Source organism: Salvia splendens, chromosome 8 (assembly GCF_004379255.2).
Source record: "Salvia splendens isolate huo1 chromosome 8, SspV2, whole genome shotgun sequence".
NCBI classification, from domain to species: domain Eukaryota; kingdom Viridiplantae; phylum Streptophyta; class Magnoliopsida; order Lamiales; family Lamiaceae; genus Salvia; species Salvia splendens.
The window spans coordinates 4,547,470-4,571,974 of NC_056039.1; the positions used below are offsets into that span (position 1 = coordinate 4,547,470).

At 35.5% G+C, this 24,505-nt stretch overlaps 2 protein-coding genes across 2 annotated transcripts; both read right to left on the reverse strand.

The window, feature by feature from the left end:
• Nucleotides 1–3,296: 3,296 nt before the first annotated feature.
• Nucleotides 3,297–6,315, reverse strand: LOC121743035 (actin-depolymerizing factor 3-like). Its single transcript, XM_042136214.1, has 3 exons — nucleotides 6,173–6,315; nucleotides 3,923–4,182; nucleotides 3,297–3,824 (listed from the first exon to the last, which is right to left on the reverse strand). The coding sequence occupies exons 1-3, from the start codon at nucleotides 6,173–6,175 to the stop codon at nucleotides 3,674–3,676; spliced, it is 414 nt and encodes a 137-aa protein (XP_041992148.1). The 5' UTR covers nucleotides 6,176–6,315; the 3' UTR covers nucleotides 3,297–3,673.
• A 3,520-nt stretch (nucleotides 6,316–9,835) lies between these two features.
• On the reverse strand, nucleotides 9,836–12,328 carry LOC121742895 (actin-depolymerizing factor 3-like). Its single transcript, XM_042136017.1, has 3 exons — nucleotides 12,197–12,328; nucleotides 10,437–10,696; nucleotides 9,836–10,338 (listed from the first exon to the last, which is right to left on the reverse strand). The coding sequence occupies exons 1-3, from the start codon at nucleotides 12,197–12,199 to the stop codon at nucleotides 10,188–10,190; spliced, it is 414 nt and encodes a 137-aa protein (XP_041991951.1). The 5' UTR covers nucleotides 12,200–12,328; the 3' UTR covers nucleotides 9,836–10,187.
• Between the last annotated feature and the right edge of the window lie 12,177 nt (nucleotides 12,329–24,505).

The window sequence follows — 24,505 nt, forward strand, 5'->3', positions numbered from 1 at the left end:
ATATCATCTATAAAATAAAATAGTTTCTTTTATGACACAATACATTTTAAAGAAAAATTAATTAAGATAGAGGAGAAAGAGGCAAAAAAATATAAAAAAGAAAATTTTATTTTTAGAAATGAGACTATTTTTTATAGACATTCAGAAAAGCAAAATGAGATTATTTTTTATGGACGAAAAAAAATAATATTTATAGTGATAAATGGAGGTCAACTTGTTTTACAAATGAATATATTGGCAAAATCAGTAATTATTCAGCAATTTAAAAATTATTTGACCAAAACATTAATCTCACCTCACATAAATGCTTGGGTTTAACTTTTGGGATTATAGCCTTTTTGTCAAATTACAACATTTTAGTTGAAAAAAAACGAAAATAACTTGCAATAATCAACCAAAATTAAAAACCACATTTATAGTTGAGTCACAGCTACTAGTAACAGTAGCATTGTACTATTAAGCACGTTGAATAGGTGAGGATTGCTTCTAAAAATATTTATAAAAAAAAAATGGAAGTTGACAGCTTGACTTTAGGTACCGACAAGGCTAAACAATTCCAATGAATATAAAGCCACAAAAAACATGGCAAATTTAGAACTACTATCGAATTGTGGGATTGTTTTCAGTTTTCACATATTCAGGCTATAATTTCGTGCGACTATGACCAATTGTTTTTTCGACTCTTGATTGAACAAGATTATCTACTACTCCGTACATATTATCAACATTTGAAGTAATAGAAGAAGAAACCTTTATCACTAATACAATAATTTGATCCAATTATATCTACATAAATGATCTAATTGTGGTAATAGTTTTTAACATTGTTTTTTTTATCACTATATATGATCGTCCTCCCTCCCTCATAAAATTAAAATAAACAAATATTGGGAGCTGTAATAATTTTTTAAATGGGCTAAAAATCTAAACCTAAGAAGCTCATTATTATAACAAAATGGTAGACGAATAAAACTAAGATAATTTTTAGTCTATTACTTGCCCAATAATAGCTCTAAAACATATTATTGTTAACCGATATTAAATTTGCTGCTCAAATTGTTGGGAACGAGTGACCTAATTTTGAGCGCAATGATAAATAATCTTCCCAATTTGCTAGAAGCACCATATATCACTAGTATCTAATGATAATGTGAAACGATAACAATAGAAGCAACACCAAGATTTTATGGGGAAAGTTTCTTGAATGTGAAGAGATAAAAACCACGAGACCCACCGGTCTGTCAAATTCGCTATTGCCAAGAGACAATACAATTAAGAAGTTTACAATGATACCTAGTCCATAACAACACAACGAATGCACTAGATAATCAACACCACCAAAAAAATAGATGAATTAAATATCTCAAGAAGCAGCAACCACGTTCAAAAATTAATAACTTAAGATCTAGCCATTCAAATTTAATTTCCTACAGACCAAATGAAGCTTGACAAGTCTTCTACCTCCAACTAAAATTTCAAAACAATCAGACAACGTTTGGACCATCGATCGTGATGGTTCCTATAACAAAGTTAGATCGTTATAAGTTCTTCTTTAACCTATTTAAGTTGTTAAATGAAAATAATTTTATTTGATTTTTTTTCTCAACAAATTGCGCTCGTAACCAAACACAAATTTCAAGAAAATCAATAGCACGGTCATAAGAGCATCCGCAACGCGTCTCGCGGGCGTCTCAGTCTCGTCTCGGAGAGACGAGACGACCACGAGACAGCGTTGCAGCCTTCCGTCCCGGTCCCATCTCGCCGAGCGTCTCGTCCCGGAGGGACGGCTCGCGCGACAGTTCGCCACGCGCCAGCGCCACGTGGTGCGCGCTGGCGCTAGGCGTGACGCCCACTCGCCGGCCCGCGAGTGGGCGTCGTCACGCTGACGCAATAAATTATTTTTTTTTAAAAAATTGATTTTAATAAAAAAATCAAAAAAGCAATAATTTTTTTTCCTTTTTTTACTCTATAAATACTCCTCTATCATCCTCATTATACACACAAACACACATCTACTATTCTCAAATCATCTCCATCTCCTCTCCAATTTTCATCTCACATCTCCAATTTTCATCACAAAATGTCCGGCGACGTAAACTCTGGCGGCTCCAATTTCCGTCTCCGTTTGGCGACTAGGGGGCATGTACAATGTCTTGGGTGGTTCCGGTTCCAGTTCGTCGACGCCGGGCACCCAAGGCTCGTCGACGCTGGCGGCGTACCAACCACCCCATTTTGATGTGGATGCATACGCTCGTCTCTCCGCCCCGAGGTATTCGCATGAATTATCCCAAATTAGGGAGGATTATCTGGATGAACCCAATCCGGAAGGAGGACGAGGCAGTGGAAGCTCCAGGGGTCGCGCATTCAATGCCGTAGAGGAAGAGGGGGAGGCGGCCGAGGAGGAGGATATAGTTTTTATAATTTCTATAAAATTGTATTTTAAATTATGTCTTTTTTTATTTATTTTGCCACGAATTTAATTATATATTTTATTTTTAGGATTTTAAGTTGTAATTTTATTTAATTTTGAAGTGTGTTTTTATTAATTGAATTTGTTGGAAATAAAAATAAAAAATGAAATTGAATGAATAGTTAAGGGATGAGATTGTTAAGAGACGGAGAGTTGCAGGTGCTGTCTCTTAGTTAAGAGATGGAGTGAAAAGTACAGTGAGGGCCATGAATAGTTAAGAGATGAGACGATTAAAAGACGGATAAGAGACAACGTTGTGGATGGCCAAGTCTTTCTCATAAATTAGTACTACTGAAAAAAAGATAAAGGTCAGATATTATGGAGATTGGAGGGTATACCCCTCATGTTAGTCCATACTAGAAAAAACAGAGAACAATAAAATGCAATAAAATAATTAATATTTTCATTCGACCAAACAAACTTACAATTATTCATTAGTGTAAGATATCAACGTCACCTTTATCATTACCAACGATTTTGCTTCGTGGTCGAAAATATCTAATTTATCATCAATTTTGCTTGGTGGGTCGAAAATGTCAGACTTATTAATTTATCGAGTAAGACACTTTCAAATTGAATATTAACATTGACATAACAGTATTGTTTTTAAAATAGCGTATTATCAAGCAACACATAACTAACCAAGCACTAATTATTGTTAAGCAAAATTTCCAGTTCGTAAAGGACGAAGAAGGCACAACAACATTTCATAGAAATGGATTCCGGGCTTTTAGGGCACAGGCAACACTACCGGAAAAGGGGCCACCTGAGGCACCCCTCTCACTCTCTCAACTCAAAACGATTACCACAGATAAACAATATCAGATAACCTGAACCGAAATCAATAACCCCAAACCAAGAATGCTCAGGTCTGTTACCAAGTGTTTGATACTTCACACTGATAGCAACATAAACCGAGAGTTGTTACAAGAAAAACGCGGACAAATACTTTTTTCCTTTCTGAAATACAGAAAACCAATCCAATAGATGTCATCCATCCATCCCACGAAATCCAGAAAATAAACTCCACACAGAAAAACGGATCAAAAATCACAGCTTCTTCTAGATAAAGACATGGCTACAGAATATAAGCTTCGACCAGGAAAGGTTATAATAGCTTTAGCCAGCACCATAGTTCCACAAACTATTAACATTCTGTAGAGCAAAGCAAGTATCATACTCCACTTGCTACTCTAGAAGCCTTTAATTTGCGCGGCTTTTGAAGACATCCAGACCCATCTCAGTTGGGTCAGTTGCTTGCAGCTCAATCTGGATGCCATCCAGCTCCCTCTTGAACCTGTCCTTTGAGCTTGCGTAGATCATCTTGCTCCTAACTTTTGCAGTGTCGGGGGACCTTATAAGCACAAGTAAAAGGCACACATAATTACAAAAAGGACATTTAAACAGATATGGAGATGGAGATTCATTATGTTTAACAGAAAGGTAAATTACCAGGCGATGAAGAATATCCTGCTCTTTGGGACATTCTCTTCGGTGAAATAGTCAAAGTCATATATTGCGTATCTGCACTCGTCAGCAGGAAGGTGTGCAGTAAAGTCATCATAAGTTTGGGCTGGTTCTCCAAGCTTCTCCACAATAACCTGCTTCTCTTCGATCTTGAAAACAATGAATCGGTGTGATCGCTTAGTTTTCAACTCCATAAACTTCAGTTTGCACTCGTCATGCACAGCAATCCCTGATGCTGAATTGGCCTGTAAGTACAAAGGAAGTGAGATACTGGAACAGTTAGAGCATCAATATTTAGTGGGTCGCAAAACACATCTCATTATTTACTTATAACGATCAATATCATGGATCTCTCTGTGTGAGAGAGCGCGAGAGTGAGAGAATGGGGCTTGCTGCAATACTCTCCTTGAAAAAGCTTTCAAGAAATTATGTATTTACAAACAATGTTGAGGATATATGCTAGAACATGAACTATTGGAAGCTTTAGGTCAATCAAAGCCAAAATCTACCCCACAAACTGGCCAATAGGACCAGGTAGTCATTTTGATGACCTTTTCCACACCAAAAAAAAAACTTAGTCAAACTGCATAGAGTAATATTCCCCCCGTTCCATAGTAATGGAGGCGTTTCTTTTCGACACGGAGATTAAGAAAAATTGTGTTAGGTGAGTTAAGTAAAGGGAGAATAAAGTGGAAAATGAAAAAGGTAGAGAGATGAAGAGAGAGAAAAGTAAGAGAGTAAAGTAGGTGTGGAAAAATGTGTTGACTTTTACTAAAAAGAGAAATGACTCTATTACTATGGAACGTACCAAAATGGCAAAATGACTCTATTACTATGGAACGGAGGGAGTACGATTAAAACATTATAGAGAGCGAGAGACAAAAAGAGAGATATGGAGGCAGTGGAGGAGGAAAGTCATTCTAAACTATCCATGCAGAAGAGAAAGGAAGAAAAGAACACTTGTGAACTAAACCTTGCTTATAAGAATCATTAGTGGATAGCTGGCCAAAAAATATGCTAGAATGGCATGTCAAAACGTCAATAACCCTAGTACAGCTCTGAAGATTGGAGAGCTGAAAGACTTGGAAGCTAGTACAGCTAGCTCAATCAAGGGAGCCCAAAAGCAAATGTCAACACAAATAAGAGTTTTCATGATATATTAAAAGATAAAAGGGTGTGTGTGTGTGTGTGTTACTATTCTTGTTTGTTCTGCAACATGGCTATCAAACAACGTAGACTGAAATCCGATCCTAATGGTACGAAATAAATACTCCCTCTGTCCCATAATAAATAGAAACATTTGGGACAACACTGGTTTTAATGCATCATTGGTAAAGAAGGATAGAGATAAAACGAAAAAGTTATTGGAGTATGTTAGTGGAGAAAGATGCTCACCCAATTAGAGTTCAGAAGTAACCAAAAATAGAAGTGAACTATTTTTATAAGACATACTAAGATGTAAAGATTCTCTATTTTGATGGGACGGAGGGAGTAGCAATTACCAAAGGAGTCCTGACTTGACGGCATCACATATGTGATTCAAAAGAACTCAAACATTAAATAACCTATGGAGTTCACTGATAATGTCGTGAGGAACTACCGAACTACAGTATGCTAGGTTAAGGTTGTAATAATTGTAGGAAAAAGTTCAAGTTTGTTAGTATTTTGCAAATTGAAAGGATTAGTATAATAGGAGTGTAATTATAGTTTTAATTCAGCTCAACGACCTACCAGTAACCATTGTCAAAACACAAATTACCTACTTACATAACAGCTAACTTAACCTAATCACAAATATGAATCTATAATCCATCCAGGCACGATCATTACTTGTTAGGCACATATAACCAAATCTCAGCGATCATCAAACAAGCCAATCAGCTAGATAAAAATCAATTTGACCCAAAATATGTCACAGTTACGATCTAATATTACCAATACAAGATCGGCGTAAATAAAATAAAGTCTGAAACATGCAAAATTAAAGCCAATTCATATAATGTAACACCAAATCAGATCTAACGATCCATACGAGAAAAGCGGGAGAAAAGCAGGAAAAAGAAAAAATAAATCAGAATTCAGCTGGCAGCTGAACTAGAGTTCTGAATTCGGTAACAAGGCCTTAAAGATCGGAACTAAAAACCGAAAATGATAGAGATCGCAGCCGCAAAACAGTAACAGAAGTGCATAAAAAGGATATAATTGTAAAAAGACAGGAAGCAGAGATATCATTACCATGGTAGCGAGGGATGATCGGAGAAGATCGAGGGATTTTGAGGCGAAATTTAGAGAGAGAAATTCTAGGGCTGCGAAAGAAAAGGGGTGGATGGAGATGAAACCAGAAATGAATATGTTCAGAGACAACAATATTCCACAGAAAATAAATAAATTATGCTTTTTGAAGAGCGGAATAATCTGAATTGTCGAGATTACCCTTCATAATTTATTTTACGTTAGCGCAAAGTTTGTTCTTTTTTCCAATGCCTTTTTTTTGCATATGTTTCTTGATCATTTATTAATGATCAGCAATTATTTCGTTTTATCAATTTATTATGCCGTAGGGGTTTAGTATCTACTGAAGGTCTTTTAGCTTAAACATACTTGTTTTCTTGCATCTTGTGGTACTTTATATTGTTGGCAATGATAGTATGACAAAATGGCACAAATTGTTTCAAGGCATTATGATGACAAATTAATAGAACTGTTAGTCATGAGGTTACTTGGTCTGACATTTTATATGGATATTCATCTTGTTTGTGCAGTTTACTTGTTTCATTTTGTTGTAGGTGAATATCCCATCAACAATATCTGTGGTTCATATATGCTTTGATGTTTGAATTGTAGACGAACATGTGATGTCTTTATATTACTATGCATAATTTTGCCTACATAATTTGAGTTACATTTATTGTTACATATTTTGCACAAGAGAACATACAATACCAATTCTTTAGGTAGGGAGGGTCCAACATTATAATTAGACTCGCACAACCACCCTCTCTCTATTCCTCGGGCGGACCCAAAGTGCCCTCAATGAAATATTTTGTTAAACTTTTTTCTTTTAAATTTTTTTGGAATTTAGTCAAGTTTAGTGTAAGTTATAGTGTAAAAGCCCCTACAATTTATCTAAATTATTCAAAAATATATATTAAAATAAAATTTACAAATCTCAGCCCCTATCGATGATTATTTCTGCGTCCGCCCCTCCCACAACTGGGTATCGACACCTACGATGGTTTCAATTTTGTCAGTCTTTCCCAGGTAGAGAATAACACCATCAACACATTATATAATATAGCTCTTCCACGGATAAAGCAGTTGAGAGAAGAGACTGATTATGTGTCTAGGATATTTTCCAACCCGCAAAACAACGAAATAAATTAACACTTCTTGAGATCATAGTCGAACTCGTAAACGGCCACAAACTATTAGGTATCATATATGTAAATTTAGCAAGGGTTCATTGTTTGCATTTGCAACATTTCAAGTTCTCTCTTCCATTTCTCACACATTCTGCTCATACAGCCTCACTTCCATGACTCAATTTCAATCATTAAACTAGTGACAGCATCACTATCATCAAGGAGCTTGAGAGAATGCCACCAAAAAGTTAATAATAATATCTAGTCCTTAACTACACAATGAGTCACTAGATAATCAACCCAAATTCATGATAAATGAAATAAACATCTCCAGTAGCAGCTACCGCGTACAAAAATTAATAATTGGATATCTATCCGTTCAAATTTGATTTCCTTCAACCAGAATGAAGCTTAACAAGTCTTCCCTCTAGTTGAAATTTCAAGACAACCTAACAAATTTTGGACCTCTGATGTGAATCAAATTGTAGTCCTATATTTCATTGTATTAACACACTTTTTAAGGTGAAAAATAGACTCATTTTGATATATTGTAGGACAAAAGACTAAGCTCAAAGAGAGAGAGGAGAAAGAAAAAAGGTCTGAATCTGATCAGTAATCAGCCCTTCAATATTAATTTAAAATGCTTCTACAAGGCCACCATTGCGTTCACCTTCGAAAGAGATTCGCGTGAATACCTCGCACGCCTCAATCGGAGCCCGGTAGAAGAAGATACGGCTGTTTTACGAAGACTGCGCAATGCAGTGAAAAACGGGTGGACCGGGCGTTTTGCGCGTTTGTCGCGAGACAGAAAAAACGCCCGGGCGGGTGACTTTTGAGCAACAAAACGCCCGACTGGGGAAAATTGACTGGGCATATTTTTTCAGCCCAAACTATATAAATAGCTAGGGCATGACTTTCTATGGGACTTTTGGCGGTTGGAACGTTTTTAGATAGAGAATTGGAGCTTGGAAGCCACACTTGAAGAAGGAGAGCAAGATTGAAGCTTCATCCACCCAAGCCTTGTCCCACATGGTATCTTTAGCTTGTTTCCTTGTTATTGTGACCACCATGAGTGGCTAGAGCTTGGGATTACTCCTAATTTGTAGTAGGGTTGTTGAATATGAACTTCTTTAATTGAATATTTATGATTTCCTTTGCTCTTTAGTTCTTATCTTTGGTAATTATTCTTACCCTTGTTGAGTTGAGCATAGCATGTAAACTTAATTTGAGAATTGCCTTAATTCTAATGTCTCTTTAACTTAGAATAAGGAGCAAACAAAGATAAGGAACCTTCGAATTAGAACCGATTAGGTGATAAATGGGGGTGAATCCTTTGTGTTGAATCGTGTTAGAAGCTAATCTAAAGCCTACTATGCGTCTTGTAGGGGTGATAGGTTGGTGAGTAAAGCCTAGGAGACGTGATCAGCCTATCCTAGGTGTACCATTCCTCAGTCAGTGATCAGCTGCGAGCAAGTGTAAAACCAACACGATCCCTAAAACATTGGAAAAATAATTAGGAAATATGAGTCATGTGAAAAAATAACCCGAACCAAATTAGGAGTAGTTCTTCCCCTTTATTGTGTTAATCTCAAGTTTACTTTCTCGATCTATTTGCTTGAGTCGTTTGTCCAAACCTTTAAAACTATAATTTTATCGCTTTTTAGTTAGATATAATAGTTTTAGCAACTATCCTCTTCCCTGTGGACTCGATACTCTTTGTACTACATTGCACATATGTATACTTACAAAAGTAGTGTTTTTAGGGAATTAAAACTTGTTTAGTGAACTTAAATTACACCCTATAAACCACAACAACCTCCGATCGTGATGATTCCAACAATAAAAATAGGTTTTCATAAGTTTTTCATTGACCTATTTGAGTCGTAATTCCATTTGAGTCTTTTTTTTCTACTTGTTAGGCACTCTAACTCTACTCAAATTTCAAGAAAATCGATGTCACGGCTATATGTATTGTTCATTAATTATTATAGAATATTAAAAAAATTAAATTAAATGAGGGTATGTTCGTCCTTATTGTTAGTCCATACTAGAAAAGAAATAGTGAATATAAGGCAATAAAATAATTAAAAATATTTATTCAACCAAACAACTTGGTGCTATTATTCATTTGGGACTTTACCTTTATCATTGGTCTTGACCAAAAAACAACGATTTTGCTTTGTGGTCGAAAATATCTGACTTACCACCAATTTTGCTTGGTGGGTCGACTTATAAATTATGACACTTAGAAATTTAATGTTAACATTGATATATCAGTATTGTTTAGAAAATAGCATCATAATCAAGCACACATAACAAACCAATCGCTAATTACTAATTATACCAGATTTTTTAATCAAAATTTTCAGTTCGTAAAGGACGAAGGCACAACATTTCATAGCTTGGATTCCGGCACTCCGGGCTATTCAGGAACACGCAACACTACCAGAAAAGGAGCCACCTGAGACTTTCCTCACTCAAAATGCAAGCAGATTACCTCAGATAAACAATAACGGATAACCTAAATTGAAATCAATAACGCCAAACCAAGAATGCTCATTCTGTTACCAAGTGTTTGATACTTCACACTGATGGCAACATAAACCGAGAGTTGTTACAAGAAATTTTGGACAAATACTTTTTTTCCTTCTGCAATACAGAAAACCAATCCAATGGAAGTCATCCATTCCACGAAATCCAGAAAATAAACTCCACACAGAAAAACGGATCAAAAATCACAGCTTCTTCTAGATAAAGACTTGGCTACAGAATATAAGCTTCGACCAGGAAAGGTTATAATAGCTTTAGCCAGCACCATAGTTTCACAAACTATTAACATTCTGTAGAGCAAAGCAAGTATCATACTCCACTTGCTACTCTAGAAGTCTTTAATTTGCGCGGCTTTTGAAGACATCCAGACCCATCTCAGTTGGGTCAGTTGCTTGCAGCTCAATCTGGATGCCATCCAGCTCCCTCTTGAACCTGTCCTTTGAGCTTGCGTAGATCATCTTGCTCCTAACTTTTGCAGTGTCGGGGGACCTTATAAGCACAAGTAAAAGGCACACATAATTACAAAAAGGACATTTAAACAGATATGGAGATGGAGATTCATTATGTTAAACAGAAAGGTAAATTACCAGGCGATGAAGAATATCCTACTCTTTGGGACATTCTCTTCGGTGAAATAGTCAAAGTCATATATTGCGTATCTGCACTCGTCAGCAGGAAGGTGTGCAGTAAAGTCATCATAAGTTTGGGCTGGTTCTCCAAGCTTCTCCACGATAACCTGCTTCTCTTCGATCTTGAAAACTATGAAACGGTGTGATCGCTTAGTTTTCAACTCCATAAACTTCAGCTTGCACTCGTCATGCACAGCAATTCCAGATGCTGAATTGGCCTGCAAGCACAAGGGAAGTGAGATATTGGAACAGATAGAGCATCAATATTTAGTGGGTTGCAAACCTTTCTAATTGTTTACTCATAACAATCAATATCATGGATCTCACTGTGAGAGAGAGAGTGGGGAATGGGGCTTGCTGCAATACCCACCTTGAAAAAGCTTTCAAGAAATTATGTATTTACAAACCATGTTGAGGCAATTTGTTAAAACATGAAGTGATGAAACTATTGGAAGCTTTCAATGCCAAAATCTACCCTGCAGACTTGCCAATAGGCAGCCATTTAATTGACCTTTTCCATACCATAAAAAAACTAAGTAAAACTACATAGAGTAACATGATAAAAATATTATAGAGATAGAGAGAGAGGGGGGGGGGGAAGTGGAGGAGGAAGGTCATTCAAAGCTATCGATCCAGAAGAGAAAGGAAGAAAAGAACACTTGTGAAGAAAAGCTTGCTTATAAGAATCATTAGTTTGATAGCTGGTCAAAAAACATGTTTAACTGATGTGTCAGTATATCAATAATAAAGAGATGAAATAGCTATTATTAGCTACATGTATTTTCTCTATTCATAACTAACACATAATATAATGTTAATAACCAGGCCACTATGGAGATTGGAGAGCTGGAGGACTTGAAGGCTAGTGCAGCTAGCTCAATCCAGAGAACCCAAAAGCATATATCAACACAAATAAGATAAAAAGGATGTGTGTTACTATTCTTGTTTGTTCTGTGACATTGCTATCAAACAACGTAGACTGAAATCCCATCAATTGCCAAAGGAGCCCTGATTTGACGGCATCACACATAGATTCCAAAAGAATTCAAACATGAACCTATGGAGTTCACTGATAATATCGCGAGGAACTACAGTATGCTAGGTAAAGGTCGTGACAGTTGTAGGAAAAAGTCCAAGTTTGTTTGTAGTTTGCATGTTGAAAAGTGTATAATATAGTTATAGCTATAATTCAGCTCAAACACTTGCCAATAATCATTGTCAAAATACAAATTACCTACTTACATAACAGGTTAACTTAACCTAGTCACAAATATGAAAATATAGTTCATCCTCTCCCCAATAAATAAAGGTATTATGATTAGGAGTACTTGTTAGCCACATATAATCAAATCTCAGCGACCATCAAACAAGCCAAACAGCTAGATAAAAATCAATTTGACCCAAAATATGTCACAGTTACGATCTAATATTACCAATACAAGATCGGCGTAAAATAAAGTCTGAAACATGCAAAATTAAAGCCAATTCATATAATGTAACACCAAATCAGATCTAACGATCCATACGAGAAAAGCGGGAGAACAGCAGGAAAAAGAAAAAATAAATCAGAATTCAGCTGGCAGCTGAACTAGAGTTCTGAATTCGGTAACAACGCCTTAAAGATCGGAACTAAACACCGAAAATGATTGAGATCGCAGCCGCAAAACAGTAACAGAAGTGCATAATTGTAAAAAGATAGGAAGCAGAGAAATCATTACCATGGTAGCGAGGGATGATCGGAGAAGATCGAGGGATTTTGGGGCGAAATTTAGAGAGAGAAATTCTAGGGCTGCGAAAGAAAAGGGATGGATGGAGATGAGACCAGAAATTAATATGTTCACAGACAACAATATTCCACAGAAAATAAATAAATTATGCTTTTTGAAGAGCGGAATAATCTAAATTGTCGAGAATACCCTTCATACGCGCCGTTAGGTCTATTCACGGAATCACGATGGATTATTAAAAAGTTATGTCTAAAAAACACAATTATTAAAAGTTATATTTAAATTTCAAATTGTAGTAGTAACTTCAATGTCATATTACAATCTTTTATCATTATATGATCAATCAGTTTTTCTAAAAGCAGATCCAGGCATGTGTGATGTACGGTAATAACGAAACATTGTCGACGTCTTTGATATTATGAGAAACGGCATCATTCCAATTAAATTTAGAATTGAAATAAAAGGTGTAGTAGTATAGTAAGTAGTAAATGTTTTATAAAAATAAAAGCTCAAGCAACTTATCATTCCAATTAAATTTAGAATAATCATAAAGGTAAAGTATAATTGTTTTATGTAAAATAAAAGATCAGACAACTTATTGGTGGCCAAAGCAAATTATAAAACAAAAATGCAAAACCAAAAATACTAACAAGCTGTCATGAAACATTTGCACAACCACAAATAAATGGTAACAAGATGACCAAAAACATACTAACAATAAACAAAAGTAAAAGAGTAACACTGTAAAAACCTAGTTCACTGGCACAGCTATTGCCTATTATGGGTTTCGGGCCGGTCCGATTGACATCCCTAGCTATTATGATATACAATGAGCTCAGCAAATAAACACCAAAGAAGCCATCAATAAAAGTTGATAAATTAAAACAATTTAAACAACCGCAAAGACTAACAAAAGGGATCAACAAACATTTTTTTTTCTCAAGCATGTAACGAACAAGGAACAATCAATTCTGGAATCTCTAATTGAATCACCTAGCGTATCCTCTAATATAATTTTTGACAAATCCTCCATCATCGCTCTCATTATGAGTTTCCCATTTTGTCTCAGAATATTGGCATATAATTTTATTTTGAATATTTAAAATAGACCATGATACAATATAGTAGCATATATATCCATAAATTCTTATTAAATTTGCTTGAAGGATAATTCAATTGAGGAGAAAGCAAGTCGAAGGTTTCAATCTTCCATAGGTAGGCAAATGAAGAGTCTCTAGTAATCTCCACCGCCGAAAAGAATAAAGATATAACAATACCTCATTTTATTCAAATCAATTTTCTTTTAGTTATATTATTTACTTACTAAATTACCTTTAAATTTTCAGAATGGTTTATTCCAACTTTTAGAGATAATTTCAAAGGCAATGTGTAGTTGTTTGGCTCAGTGGCGTATCCAGGATTATCAGTTTGGGGGTACGATAAATAATTGTAGTGATTTAAAATTTTAAAATACCAATCTTTTTTCTTCTCTTTAATTGATTCTCTCAATCAAAATTTTAAACTGTATTTTAAACTAAGATTATTCATTGTATATAAATGTGAATTATTTTTAATATTGGTGTTACTACTTAAATGACTTTCATTATTCTAAATTAATGTTCTTAGATTTGAATATTATAAATAAATTGTTTTAAAAGATCGGGCTATCTTTACTAATAAATCAACTTTTTCGTGTTATTTTTACTAATAAATCTCTAGTGTTTCAATTATTTAAAAACATAGAAGATAAAAAAATATTATGATGGAAGAATTTAAAACAAAAAAAAAGATAATATTAAAATACATTAGAAAATAATTGAAATGCATAATCTTTATAAAACAAGGAATTGTTTTAAAAACAAAGTGCATACATAAATTTGAAATAGAAATAGTAGTACAATATAAGACGCATTAGCAGAGAGGATAATGAAAAGAAAAAAATACTTGATAAAATACAGAAGCTAAAATAAAGAGGGAAAGGGACTAAAATGACTGGGATCAGAGGAAATTGAACATGGGGCACTCCGTTGATAGTGGAAGAATTTACCACTAGGCCAGGGAATCAACTTAGTTAACTATTGATTGTATAATAATAATATCATAACTTGGGGGTACAGTTGTACCCCTTATTCTTTAGTGGATCCGCCACTGGTCTGACTCATGACTTTAGAGTAAGATAAATGATAAATGTGATAAATCATGAACAATACATAACTATCTAAATCAAACCTGACAATCTCAGATGTAAAATATAGAATTACAATGATAGAATATAGGAGAAACTCGAATCTCATTCTCAATTTAATATTTAAAGCATGAATTAATTATTTTATATCGATTATGTGTTCGATTTTGTTTTATTTTCTTCGGTTGAAAAACTGAATCCAAGTTTTTGAAATATTTTTTGGAATTATTAAAGAATTTTGAAATATTTAAAATCCGGCATATAATTTAATTGTACTAATATACACCCGGCGTGTGTTTATGGAAGGAGAGAAACCAATTTTTGGGAAAACACAAATCATCATGATTTATCAATTAACTCTATATATTACTAATATACATAGAGTAAATCTGGAGGAAATGATTTACATGGGGTAGGAACCCAAAATACTTTATTAGCAACACCTTTTTCCTTTTGTTATTACAACGTGCAACCAACTAATAGAACAACCATTCAAGCTGTACATGAAAGCTCATGCTTTCATTTATTTTTTCTATGATTTTAATAAAGGACATATGGTTGTTAATATCACAAAAATTAGTTAAATCCTGAAATTTTCCAATAACTTAATATTTAATTCTAAAAATTATAAATATTGTTGTTGTTTAGAATCTCTCATGAATGACAACTCTGGCGAAATCGATTCCTAGAGCTTGAAACGAATAAAACACCATCGAACTTAGAAGAATACGAAGCAAAGTGAATGGGAATATGAATGGATAAGAATGATATATGGGGCAAAGATGATCTAAAGTCATCAAACATCATCTTCCCCGTCAACGTTATCAAACAATGGAACAAAAATCGACCTAAGTTATGGTTTAACTAAACCGTTTCACTGAGGCACTCTGTCAAAATTAATTGTAGTGCATGACCCAAAATTAAAGAACAAAATCGTGAAAGCCAATTCTTTCAACCAATTTTTGCCAAAAACATATAAAGAATTATTCGAAATCCAATATAAGTAGTTTGGGATGTGACATGTTTATGCAGCAACGCCGTGTCGGCAATTGCGTTCTTCCTCGAATATCTGAGCAAAATTTTCACTTTCATGCAAATGTTGATATATAGGAGTACTATAAATCAATGATATCCTTTAATTTTAATTTTTGGATAATCAATAATGAATATATTTTTTTCATTTCCCTTTGCTTTTTTCTATCATGAGAATTAAAAACGATAGTACTGAACTATTGGCATTTTTTATTTCTATTTTTTAATTTTGTTTGTTCTTTTATTTTGTTGAATGCCATGCTACTTATGACAGATAATGTCCACATATATAAACATTGGTTACGACACATCTGTAGCAACTAGTATCACTTAATAATTTATCTTATTTTTTACTTAGAATGCTTTTTTTTTCTTGTTCATCCTTTTTTGATCTCATCCCCTCATATAAATATCATATTTATTCAAATTCTCCAAATTTACTAGTATCATTTTTCTTCTCAATTCTCTCATCATTCTCAGCTTTTTCTAATTTTTCACTTCCAAATTTTAATAAAATTCTAATAGATCATTCGAACAATACAACCAATCTAGCATTCCATCCAAACAAACGGATTCGTGGATGGATTAACTTAGTAGTATGAAATAAACAAGTGAAGAGAATCGATCGCATGTTCAAGCATTAGTTGATCCACAAATAGCTATTAGAGGTTTTAGTAATTTACAACACATCATCTCCAAAAATATTAGTCCACACATATATATTTTAAACCTTCATTTAGATACAAGAAATCAAAACTTACAAAACAAAGCAACCTTTCTAAATAAAAAGAAGAAACTTAAACTGATAAAAGGCTGAGAATTTTGAAGATTGCCCACCATTTGCCAAAGGTTGTGTAGTTGCCCAAATCACAAAGAAAGGGAGTTAGAGAGAGAGATGCTCATCATCCTCTCTCCAACCTTCTACTACTAAACTGCATTTGCTGCCTCCATTTTTGGGAAACCATTGAGACTATTGAATAAAGAGTTGATCAAAGAGGTTTTAGAGAGAGAATAATAGCTGGTACACTGAAAAAAAATGTCTTTAGCTTAAAATTGAGAGAGTGGTGGAGTAATTCGGTGGAAGGGGATCTTCTTAGCATATGCCTTCAACCATTATCTTTTGCCCATTTTTTTCCTTATTCTCTTTTCGTTTTTATATTATTATTTGTTTGATTAAATCAAATGTTGTGTTATTTCGGTGGTTTGCATCTAGTCCACTACAATTTTAAATGATTAAATCTTAACTATTTCGGGTACGTGCATTCGGCTCGTCATGTTGGCTAATCAATCATCCAAATAATCTAATCCGGCCCACTTCATCCTGGTAATCTTCTCAATCAAAATCCCCATTTATATAAAACTAGTATCACGTCCGTGCGATGCACGGGTCATTTTAATTTCTTCATATTTATTTCATTATGCGAAATAAAATTTGTGAAATGATAAACAAAAGAATATTCGACATCCTCTTACTTATGATTATACTTTTCCAATCACATTAACCCCACATGGTCACAAGAGAGTGCGTTTAAATACTAACTTTTATTAAAAATGTCAATACGATCACATTAAAATTTGAACACATTTGTGTTGACATTTAAATACCAGACTTAAAATTAAAAAGAATTTTAATTCTGTGAAAATATGAATTAACCGTTGAGGTATAATTGCAGGAGCAAGTTTACGTTGCAATAATTTAAGATTGCACTGGTGAGACACTTCATAGTCGAGCTTCATTTCATTGCAATATAGTGACCCTATACACTAAAAACCCAAACCTAAATCCTAAACCCTTAACTTTAAAATATACTCATCATGACCAACAAATGAGCCAAATATCAATAAAATTCTCCCTCCGCCCCTGTTCAATTTTACTTTGTTGATCACTCAAACCTTGGTTGAAATATTTAAAAACATCAATACTTATGGATTCTCAAAGTTGTATATAATTAGAAATAATATTATTTATAAAAATGATAAACAAAAATGTATATAATAAATGTAATAATATATATGAAACAATTAATGCATACTACAGTATTCTATTATTAAATCATACTAAGAGATAAAAACCTATTATATTAAAGAATTAAATAAAAGAGGAATCAACTACTCCATAAATTTTGGAAAACTTTGTTATACACTATATTATATGTAAAAGTAATCAAATATAATGCAAGTTCTTTATTAGTATTGTAAAGCATAACTAATTGGAACATAAGTTATATTCATGGCCTCATGGGCGCATTTTTTATGGTTAAAAAACTAATATAGGCGGTAAGTTGGACTCAATGCACAATAAACTTTAAATAATTTCTCAATCACCCCATAATTTTACACAAAGCATATAACATATTTAAAGTAATTGATCAATACATCCCAACCCTAAATCAGCGCCCAATTTAAATTAATATAGTGAATAAATAAGAAAAACATCGCTAGAATCAGCCCTCAAAATTCGCTACCAATAAAATTTTCTATATAACTTTTTCTTTCCAAAATTAGTAGTAGTAATTTTTAAAAATATCATACACCCTACTTTACAATTCTCAATACTGCAAATTTTCTTTTTGTAAAAATATACTTAATATAATATATATTTCACTCCGCATGATCACCTATAGATAAGATAATTAGATTCTTTATATAAAATCAGTTGTATCCCTGAATAATTAAGTGCTAAAGCCTAATTTCAACAATAGTATTATTAGTAAAGTAACATTTGGTAGTAGACTATTTTATTTTATTTGAACAACTAATTGTTTGATCAACTCGATTTTGATAGGTTTAATTATCCCATCGCAAATATACATATTATGCACCACTTATTAATTCATCATAAGTGATAAAAAATAATTTTTTGTGTGACACCACTTAATATAATTATAGCGCTATAAATATACAAAAATAATAAATTGCGTAAAGATGAAGATAAATATTATGCATGTTTCAAGTTTAGGATGTTACAATTATCCATCTCTAAGAATTGTAAGATATATTAGGATAAATTCTTGAACCATGTACAAGCGGCACTCTAACTATTGTTATCAAAGAAAAAAAACAACCCCAAATGTAATGGAAATTACAATCAAAATTATAAAATAAACCAAACTATAAATCTAGTCGAGAAAAACCCTCTTTCCGCAGCAAGACAAATTACATCACGGTTAGTGCTCTCGAATGAGTCGGCCACCGCTTCTCTATCTTCTCTTTATCTTTTTTACTTGGTGAAAAACTTTCCCCTCAGAAATCGCCTCCTAGCCATTATGGGTGCAATTGTTGCAACCACACACAATACATCCTTTTTTCTTCCTCTCTTAATCCTTGTTGAAGAAGATTTAGATTGAAGCTCACAATACATTCCTTCTTCTTCCCCTTTAAGTCCTTGTTTAAGAAGATTAATGTTAAAGCTCATCTTTTTTTTGAATAACGCAGATCAATACGAAGAATCATGACCTGATGTAAAGCTTCTCCCAATGGTAAAAATAGAAACACCACATCACAATTTTGCATAAAATACAATATAATGAGTGATCGGATTTGTAGGTATCAAAACCATATATTTATAATGATCCTATATTAAAACATTTTGACTCCCAAAACCTGTTCATTTCCCTCATTTATCACAAGAATCTTATAAAATTGTCACTCTACTCAGCTATAAAAAACGTATTTCATAATATACGTTTTAATAACAATCATTCATTGTCCATCAAGATTTGAATTGAAAGCCACAGCGAGCGGTTAATTCTCTATTAAAGGCTATAATTAGATTAATTAAATTACAGTTACCATCATTAATTTTTATTAGGCATGAAAAGTTGAAAACGTGTCTATTGCAGTTACCATCATTAATTTTTATTAGGCATGAAAAGGTTGATATATGAAACTGTCCGATTAAGATCCATAATTTCAATAACATAAATCAATTTAAATTAAATTATATTTTTAATTCAAAATGGCAATCATGTAAATATCCCCAAAACTTAAAAACGTCCATTAATCAATAAACAATGATTGTAAGTAATTTAATTTTATTTAATATGTTAAATATGATAGTTACTGACTTTAAATTTAATAATTTTCTCAATTGCATTTACATCCCTTGCATAAAATAGCTATTCAAAACGTCCCAAAACTCAACTTTTATATATGTATAGATATTATAAATCAGTACTCTATCCACCAATACAGGCCTAGTTTAACCAGACACAAATTTTAAATAAATATAGTATAAAATGAGTAAAAAGAATTAGTTGAAGGTAAATCATATTTTTATATACTATTATTAGTTTTATGGAGTAATAAAATATGAATGTGATAAAATTAGTTAAATGTGATATCCATTACTAAAAGTAGTAAAAAAATAAGTGTGGCATTTATGATGAACAAACGAAAATAGCAAAATAACATGATTTTTAGTGGAGAGAGAGTAGTATGGTATTTGTAAAACAACCAAGTGTTAGAATGCTACATTGTATATTGTAAAACATATCAGAATGCTATATTGTATATTGTAAAACATCTCTTAAATGCCAAAGCCAAAACAAATTAAAGGAGTATAATTATTAAAGTAATTTTTCTTTGTTTTTAATTTATTATTAGAAATTTGGAATTTAAGATGAACTAAATGATCTAAAATGACTTAGGTCATTGAAAATCCGAATTTCATATGATAAACTAAATATTTCAGTATCATGGTTCATTCATCTCGTGAGTATCAACATAAAATGTTACTGAACTAAAAATAAACTTGTCTAACAACAACTTTTGTGATTTGGTTCTCGATCCGTCCAACATTGGTCAAAATTCAAACTATCTCATACAAAAGTATATATTTAAAAAAATTTATGAATGTTGGATATGCATATTCGCTACTAAGTTTAGTTAAGGGCATGATTGGTAGCCCATAAAAACCAATAAAAGCCCATAAAAGGTCGCCGTTTATCTTCTTCTCCTTCGTTTGGTACACCTCAAATTTGTCGCAGAACCCGGAAGAAAAATGTCGGATCTCGCTGGAATTGATAATAGAATCGACGATTACCTTATTTGGAGCTTTATGCCTAATTTGCCCTCCGTTCTTCTTGAGGTCGCAAGTGCTCTCGGGTAGGGATGTCAATCGGGTCGGCCCTATTCAGGTTGCGGGTCAACCGGGTGCTGGCTAATCGGGTTGTGACTTTTTTGGGTTATAAAAGTTTAACCCTAACCCTAAAAGTTCGGGTTTCGGGCTAGCCCATCAGGTTGCAACCGGTAATATTAACAAGCGATCAATCCAATAAATAATGACGAAAATTAGTTATGTTTATAAAATGTAAAATATTTAGTTATGATAATTTGAGATATATGCTTAAACTCAATCATAAACATGATCAAATACTAATATTTGAGATATTTCGTGAAATTTTAATGTATATTTTAGAAATTTAAATATTTTTTAAGTGAAATTGAAGTTTTTAATTTATTTATCAATTATTATATTAGTAAAAATTTAATATATAATTTGTGTATTTAATATAAGATTGAAAGTTATTTTTTTCAGTTATCTATATTATAAAATTAATCAATGAAGTGTCGAATTAAGAGTAAAAAATAGAATAATAGAAATTTTATCGGGTTTTCGGGTTTGGCCCTAACGGGTTGCGGGTTACTCGGGTGCGGGCTAATCGGGTTTTAATTTTATCGTGCTAGAAATTTCCAGTCCTATAAATTTGGCGGACTATTCGGGCCAGCCCACGGATTGTGGGCTACACTGACACCCCTACTCTCGGGTATCCGATGGTGCTAGCGGAGTCGTGGGAAGGGAACAATGCTTGCCAACAATATCAATTCATCCACTGCGATGCGCGGGGGAGCAATGTGACGACTGTGAACATGGCGAAGCAGCGGATTTCGGGCACTATCGCCTGCGTTTGCTAATCACACTTCGCTGAGGACTTTGGTGCTGAGTGATAACAAGCTCACAGGTGACATTCCTGCTGTAGTGACTACTCTGCCTTCGCTTCAGACGTTTGATGTGTCGAATAATAAATTGGTGAAGAATGCACCTGATGGGAAGTATTCTGTGAGACGCGTGATGGTTGGGCGAATTTTTGATGGTGACAAATGCGGGTGAAAAATATAGATCACAACACAAGGAATTACGTGGTTCGATTTACTGAGGTAAATCTACGTCCACGGGAAGAAAGGAGGGCAAGATTGTATTGCTTGATCTGGTTTTCAGCTTACAAATACAGACTTGCTATATGATATTTTGTGTCTAGAGAGATTTTCTATCTGATCTAAGTTCTATTTATACATTGAACTAAGATCGTGGCTTGCATCACCACTAACTAGGTCGTGGCTTGCATCACCACTAACTAGGTAGTGGATGTCGTGGAGGTCATGAGATCCTGCATGGGTCCACTATCTCTTTGTTTGGTCCGCTATCCTGCATGAGATCCTGCATGAGTTGACACCACTAAATAGATCGTGTAGTGGAGGTCGTGGAGGTTCTGCATGAGTCCACTATCTCCCAGTTCGGTCGAATACTGAGACCGAACTTCTGAACTATGACCGAGCAGCTTTTGCCGATCTGAGAGTAGAGCTTGATTGGTCGGCTTTTACCGAGCTGTAGGCTGGGGCCGAACTCTTTGGTAATGCGGCTGGGGCCGAACTCTTTGGTAATGCCGAACTGATACTCTTCCTTGGGCTTTGGGCTGATGGGCCGTCACTGCTATTGGGCTTGTTTAGTACGTACTCCATCACTACCCCCCCCGAAAAGCGAAGTGAATCACTTCGGTGAAGCGAGTCACTTCGGCATTCTGGATAAAGGTACGGGGGAGGCTGACGTCAGGGGACGTGCCTTGCGCGTGACTGCATTAAATGCGACAGTAAAATCCGGCCGTTGAATCCTGAAAAGGTGGGATTCGAAACGGTGCGATGATTTTGAAATCTTCTCCGAATCTGATAAATACGTCCTTTCTTCATCAGTTGAACACTTTTGCTATTGCTTCTTCTGCATTCTCTCTCTTTTGCGAAAAAATTTCCTTCCGCTTTCAAGAATTTCTTCAGAATTTTTTCAGACTTTCAAAGAGTAAGAACTATGTCTTCTTCTTCTTCTTCTGAGTCAGGTAGCGGTAGGAAATGGGATAAGGGGTCTTCTAGCCGGAAAGAATCCGGGGAGAAGACCGTAGAATATTTTCACAGCATCTTGAGTAAGGATACTGTGATATCTTTACACGAAAAATATTTTTTTCCTGGGGGGAAGGTTGCGATTCCCGACGACCTTCATAGGGCTGACTCGCCGCCGGAGGGTTACGCCACCGTTTATGAAGCCGGCTTGGAATGCGGGCTTCGTTTCCCTCTTCCCCCTGCCTTTGTAGAGCTGCTAGATTTTTTTCAACTCCCTTTAGGTCAGGTGACTCCGAACTCTTGGAGGCACTTATCGGCCTTTGCTGCCGAACTGCGTAGGCTAGATAAGGATCTGTCTCTGAGGGCAATCCTTAATTTCTTCCAGTTTAAGAGGAAGGGATCTTGGTTTTACTTGATCCCTTTACAGCCTTTTAGGGCCTTCTGCAAAACCAAGTGGCCAAAGTGGCAGCATCGCTTCTTTTTTTATAATAGGACAGCGGCTCCGGGCTTTCCCTGGAGAGGGCCGAAGTCCGTGATTCCTCATCCTCGGTTAGAACCGTTGGACGAGCTCGAGGGCGAGCTCAATAAGATTCCTATGATTAGGAAGCAGTACCTGGAGTCTGAGCTCGTCAAGGGCGACTTCGTGTTTGACTCCTCGTCTTCGGACGAAGAGACTGAGGGTGAGGAATTCTTTTTTATGCATTACTGCCTTGACGACGAAAACTAACCTTGTTTTCTTGCTTTTTGGCAGTGAACTTGCTGAACAAGATTAGCCGCAAATCCTCCGAATCTAAGGAACCGGAGAGGCCGAAAACCACCAGCTCGGCGTCTGATGCCGAGAAGAATCCGAAGAGGCAAAAGACCTCTTCGGATCCAAAAAAGCCGGAGTCCACTTCGGCAAAGGGGAAGGGGAAGGCCCAGAAGCCCCCAAGAGCGCCAGAGAAAGACGTGGTCTTGGCGCCTCCTTCGGAACATATCTGTGAGCCCTTTTTATGGCCCACGGACTTCGCCGAGGTGAATTCTCTTCTTGATTTTCTGGCCTTGCTTTTTTCCTGTATTTTTTGTGGCCCCTCGGTTGACTTTTTCCTTTTTCCATTTTCAGAGGAACGATATGCTCTCCAAGCTCGTCGCCGTTGAACTCTCCAAAGCGTCCAACGATTATGCTGAGATGCAGAGGAAGTTGGCGGCAGCTCGTCACCAGGCCGAACAGGCTAAGGCCGACTTTGAGAAGGCCAGAGCTGCTAGGATCTCGGCCCAGGATGAAGCTCAGTTTGCCAAAAACCAGCTCGTCATCCAGCGAGAGCAGACGAAACGGAGGGATGCTGCCGCCGTGGTTGCCCAAGGGGAGGTTCTCCGTGCTTTCGCGGAGAAACTCTTTCTGAGCAATCAATTTTCGGCCTTTGTCGGTGATCTGCTGAAACTGATGACCGATAATGCCGAGCAGGGGCCCGAAGTCGTTCTGCCGCTGTACGGCCGAGAGATAGCAGCTCGTCTCCAGAGTCTGCCGCTCCTTGAGGAGCTTGCTTCGTCCTCGGTCCTGCTTTCTGCTGACCGAGTTCGTAGTTGCCGAGCTGACCGGGACGAGAATATGGAGGCTATCTTTGCCTCCTTAGGGCCAGTTTCACCCGCTCCAATTTTCCACGGAGAGGGTGAGACCGAGCAGCCTGATCAGCAGACCGGAGACAGGCAGGCCGAGCAAGAGGTGCTGCTGATCGGTGATGGGGGCACCGAGCAGGCTGGGAGGAGCAGGGAGGCCGAGGCTGAAGCTGAGGCAGACAAGGAGAAGGAAGCTGAACCTCACCGAGGAGCCGGAGACGAAGCTGGCGGAGTATGATTTCGTCTCCCTTCTCTTAGTTTAGTTTCTTCCTTGTTGTAAAATGGCTTTGAAGCCCTCCTTGTGTAAAAAATTTTTTCTTATGAAAGAAAAAATTCTTCTTTCTGCACTTGTGTCTTCGTATAGCTTTTCGTACTAT

Excerpts from the sequence above, each read along its gene's own strand:
- LOC121743035 (XM_042136214.1), bottom strand. Across the intron at positions 3,825-3,922 it reads AGGATATTCTTCATCGCCTG|GTCCCCCGACACTGCAAAAG; the intron begins GTAATTTACCTT and ends TGTGCTTATAAG.
- LOC121742895 (XM_042136017.1), bottom strand. Across the intron at positions 10,339-10,436 it reads AGGATATTCTTCATCGCCTG|GTCCCCCGACACTGCAAAAG; the intron begins GTAATTTACCTT and ends TGTGCTTATAAG.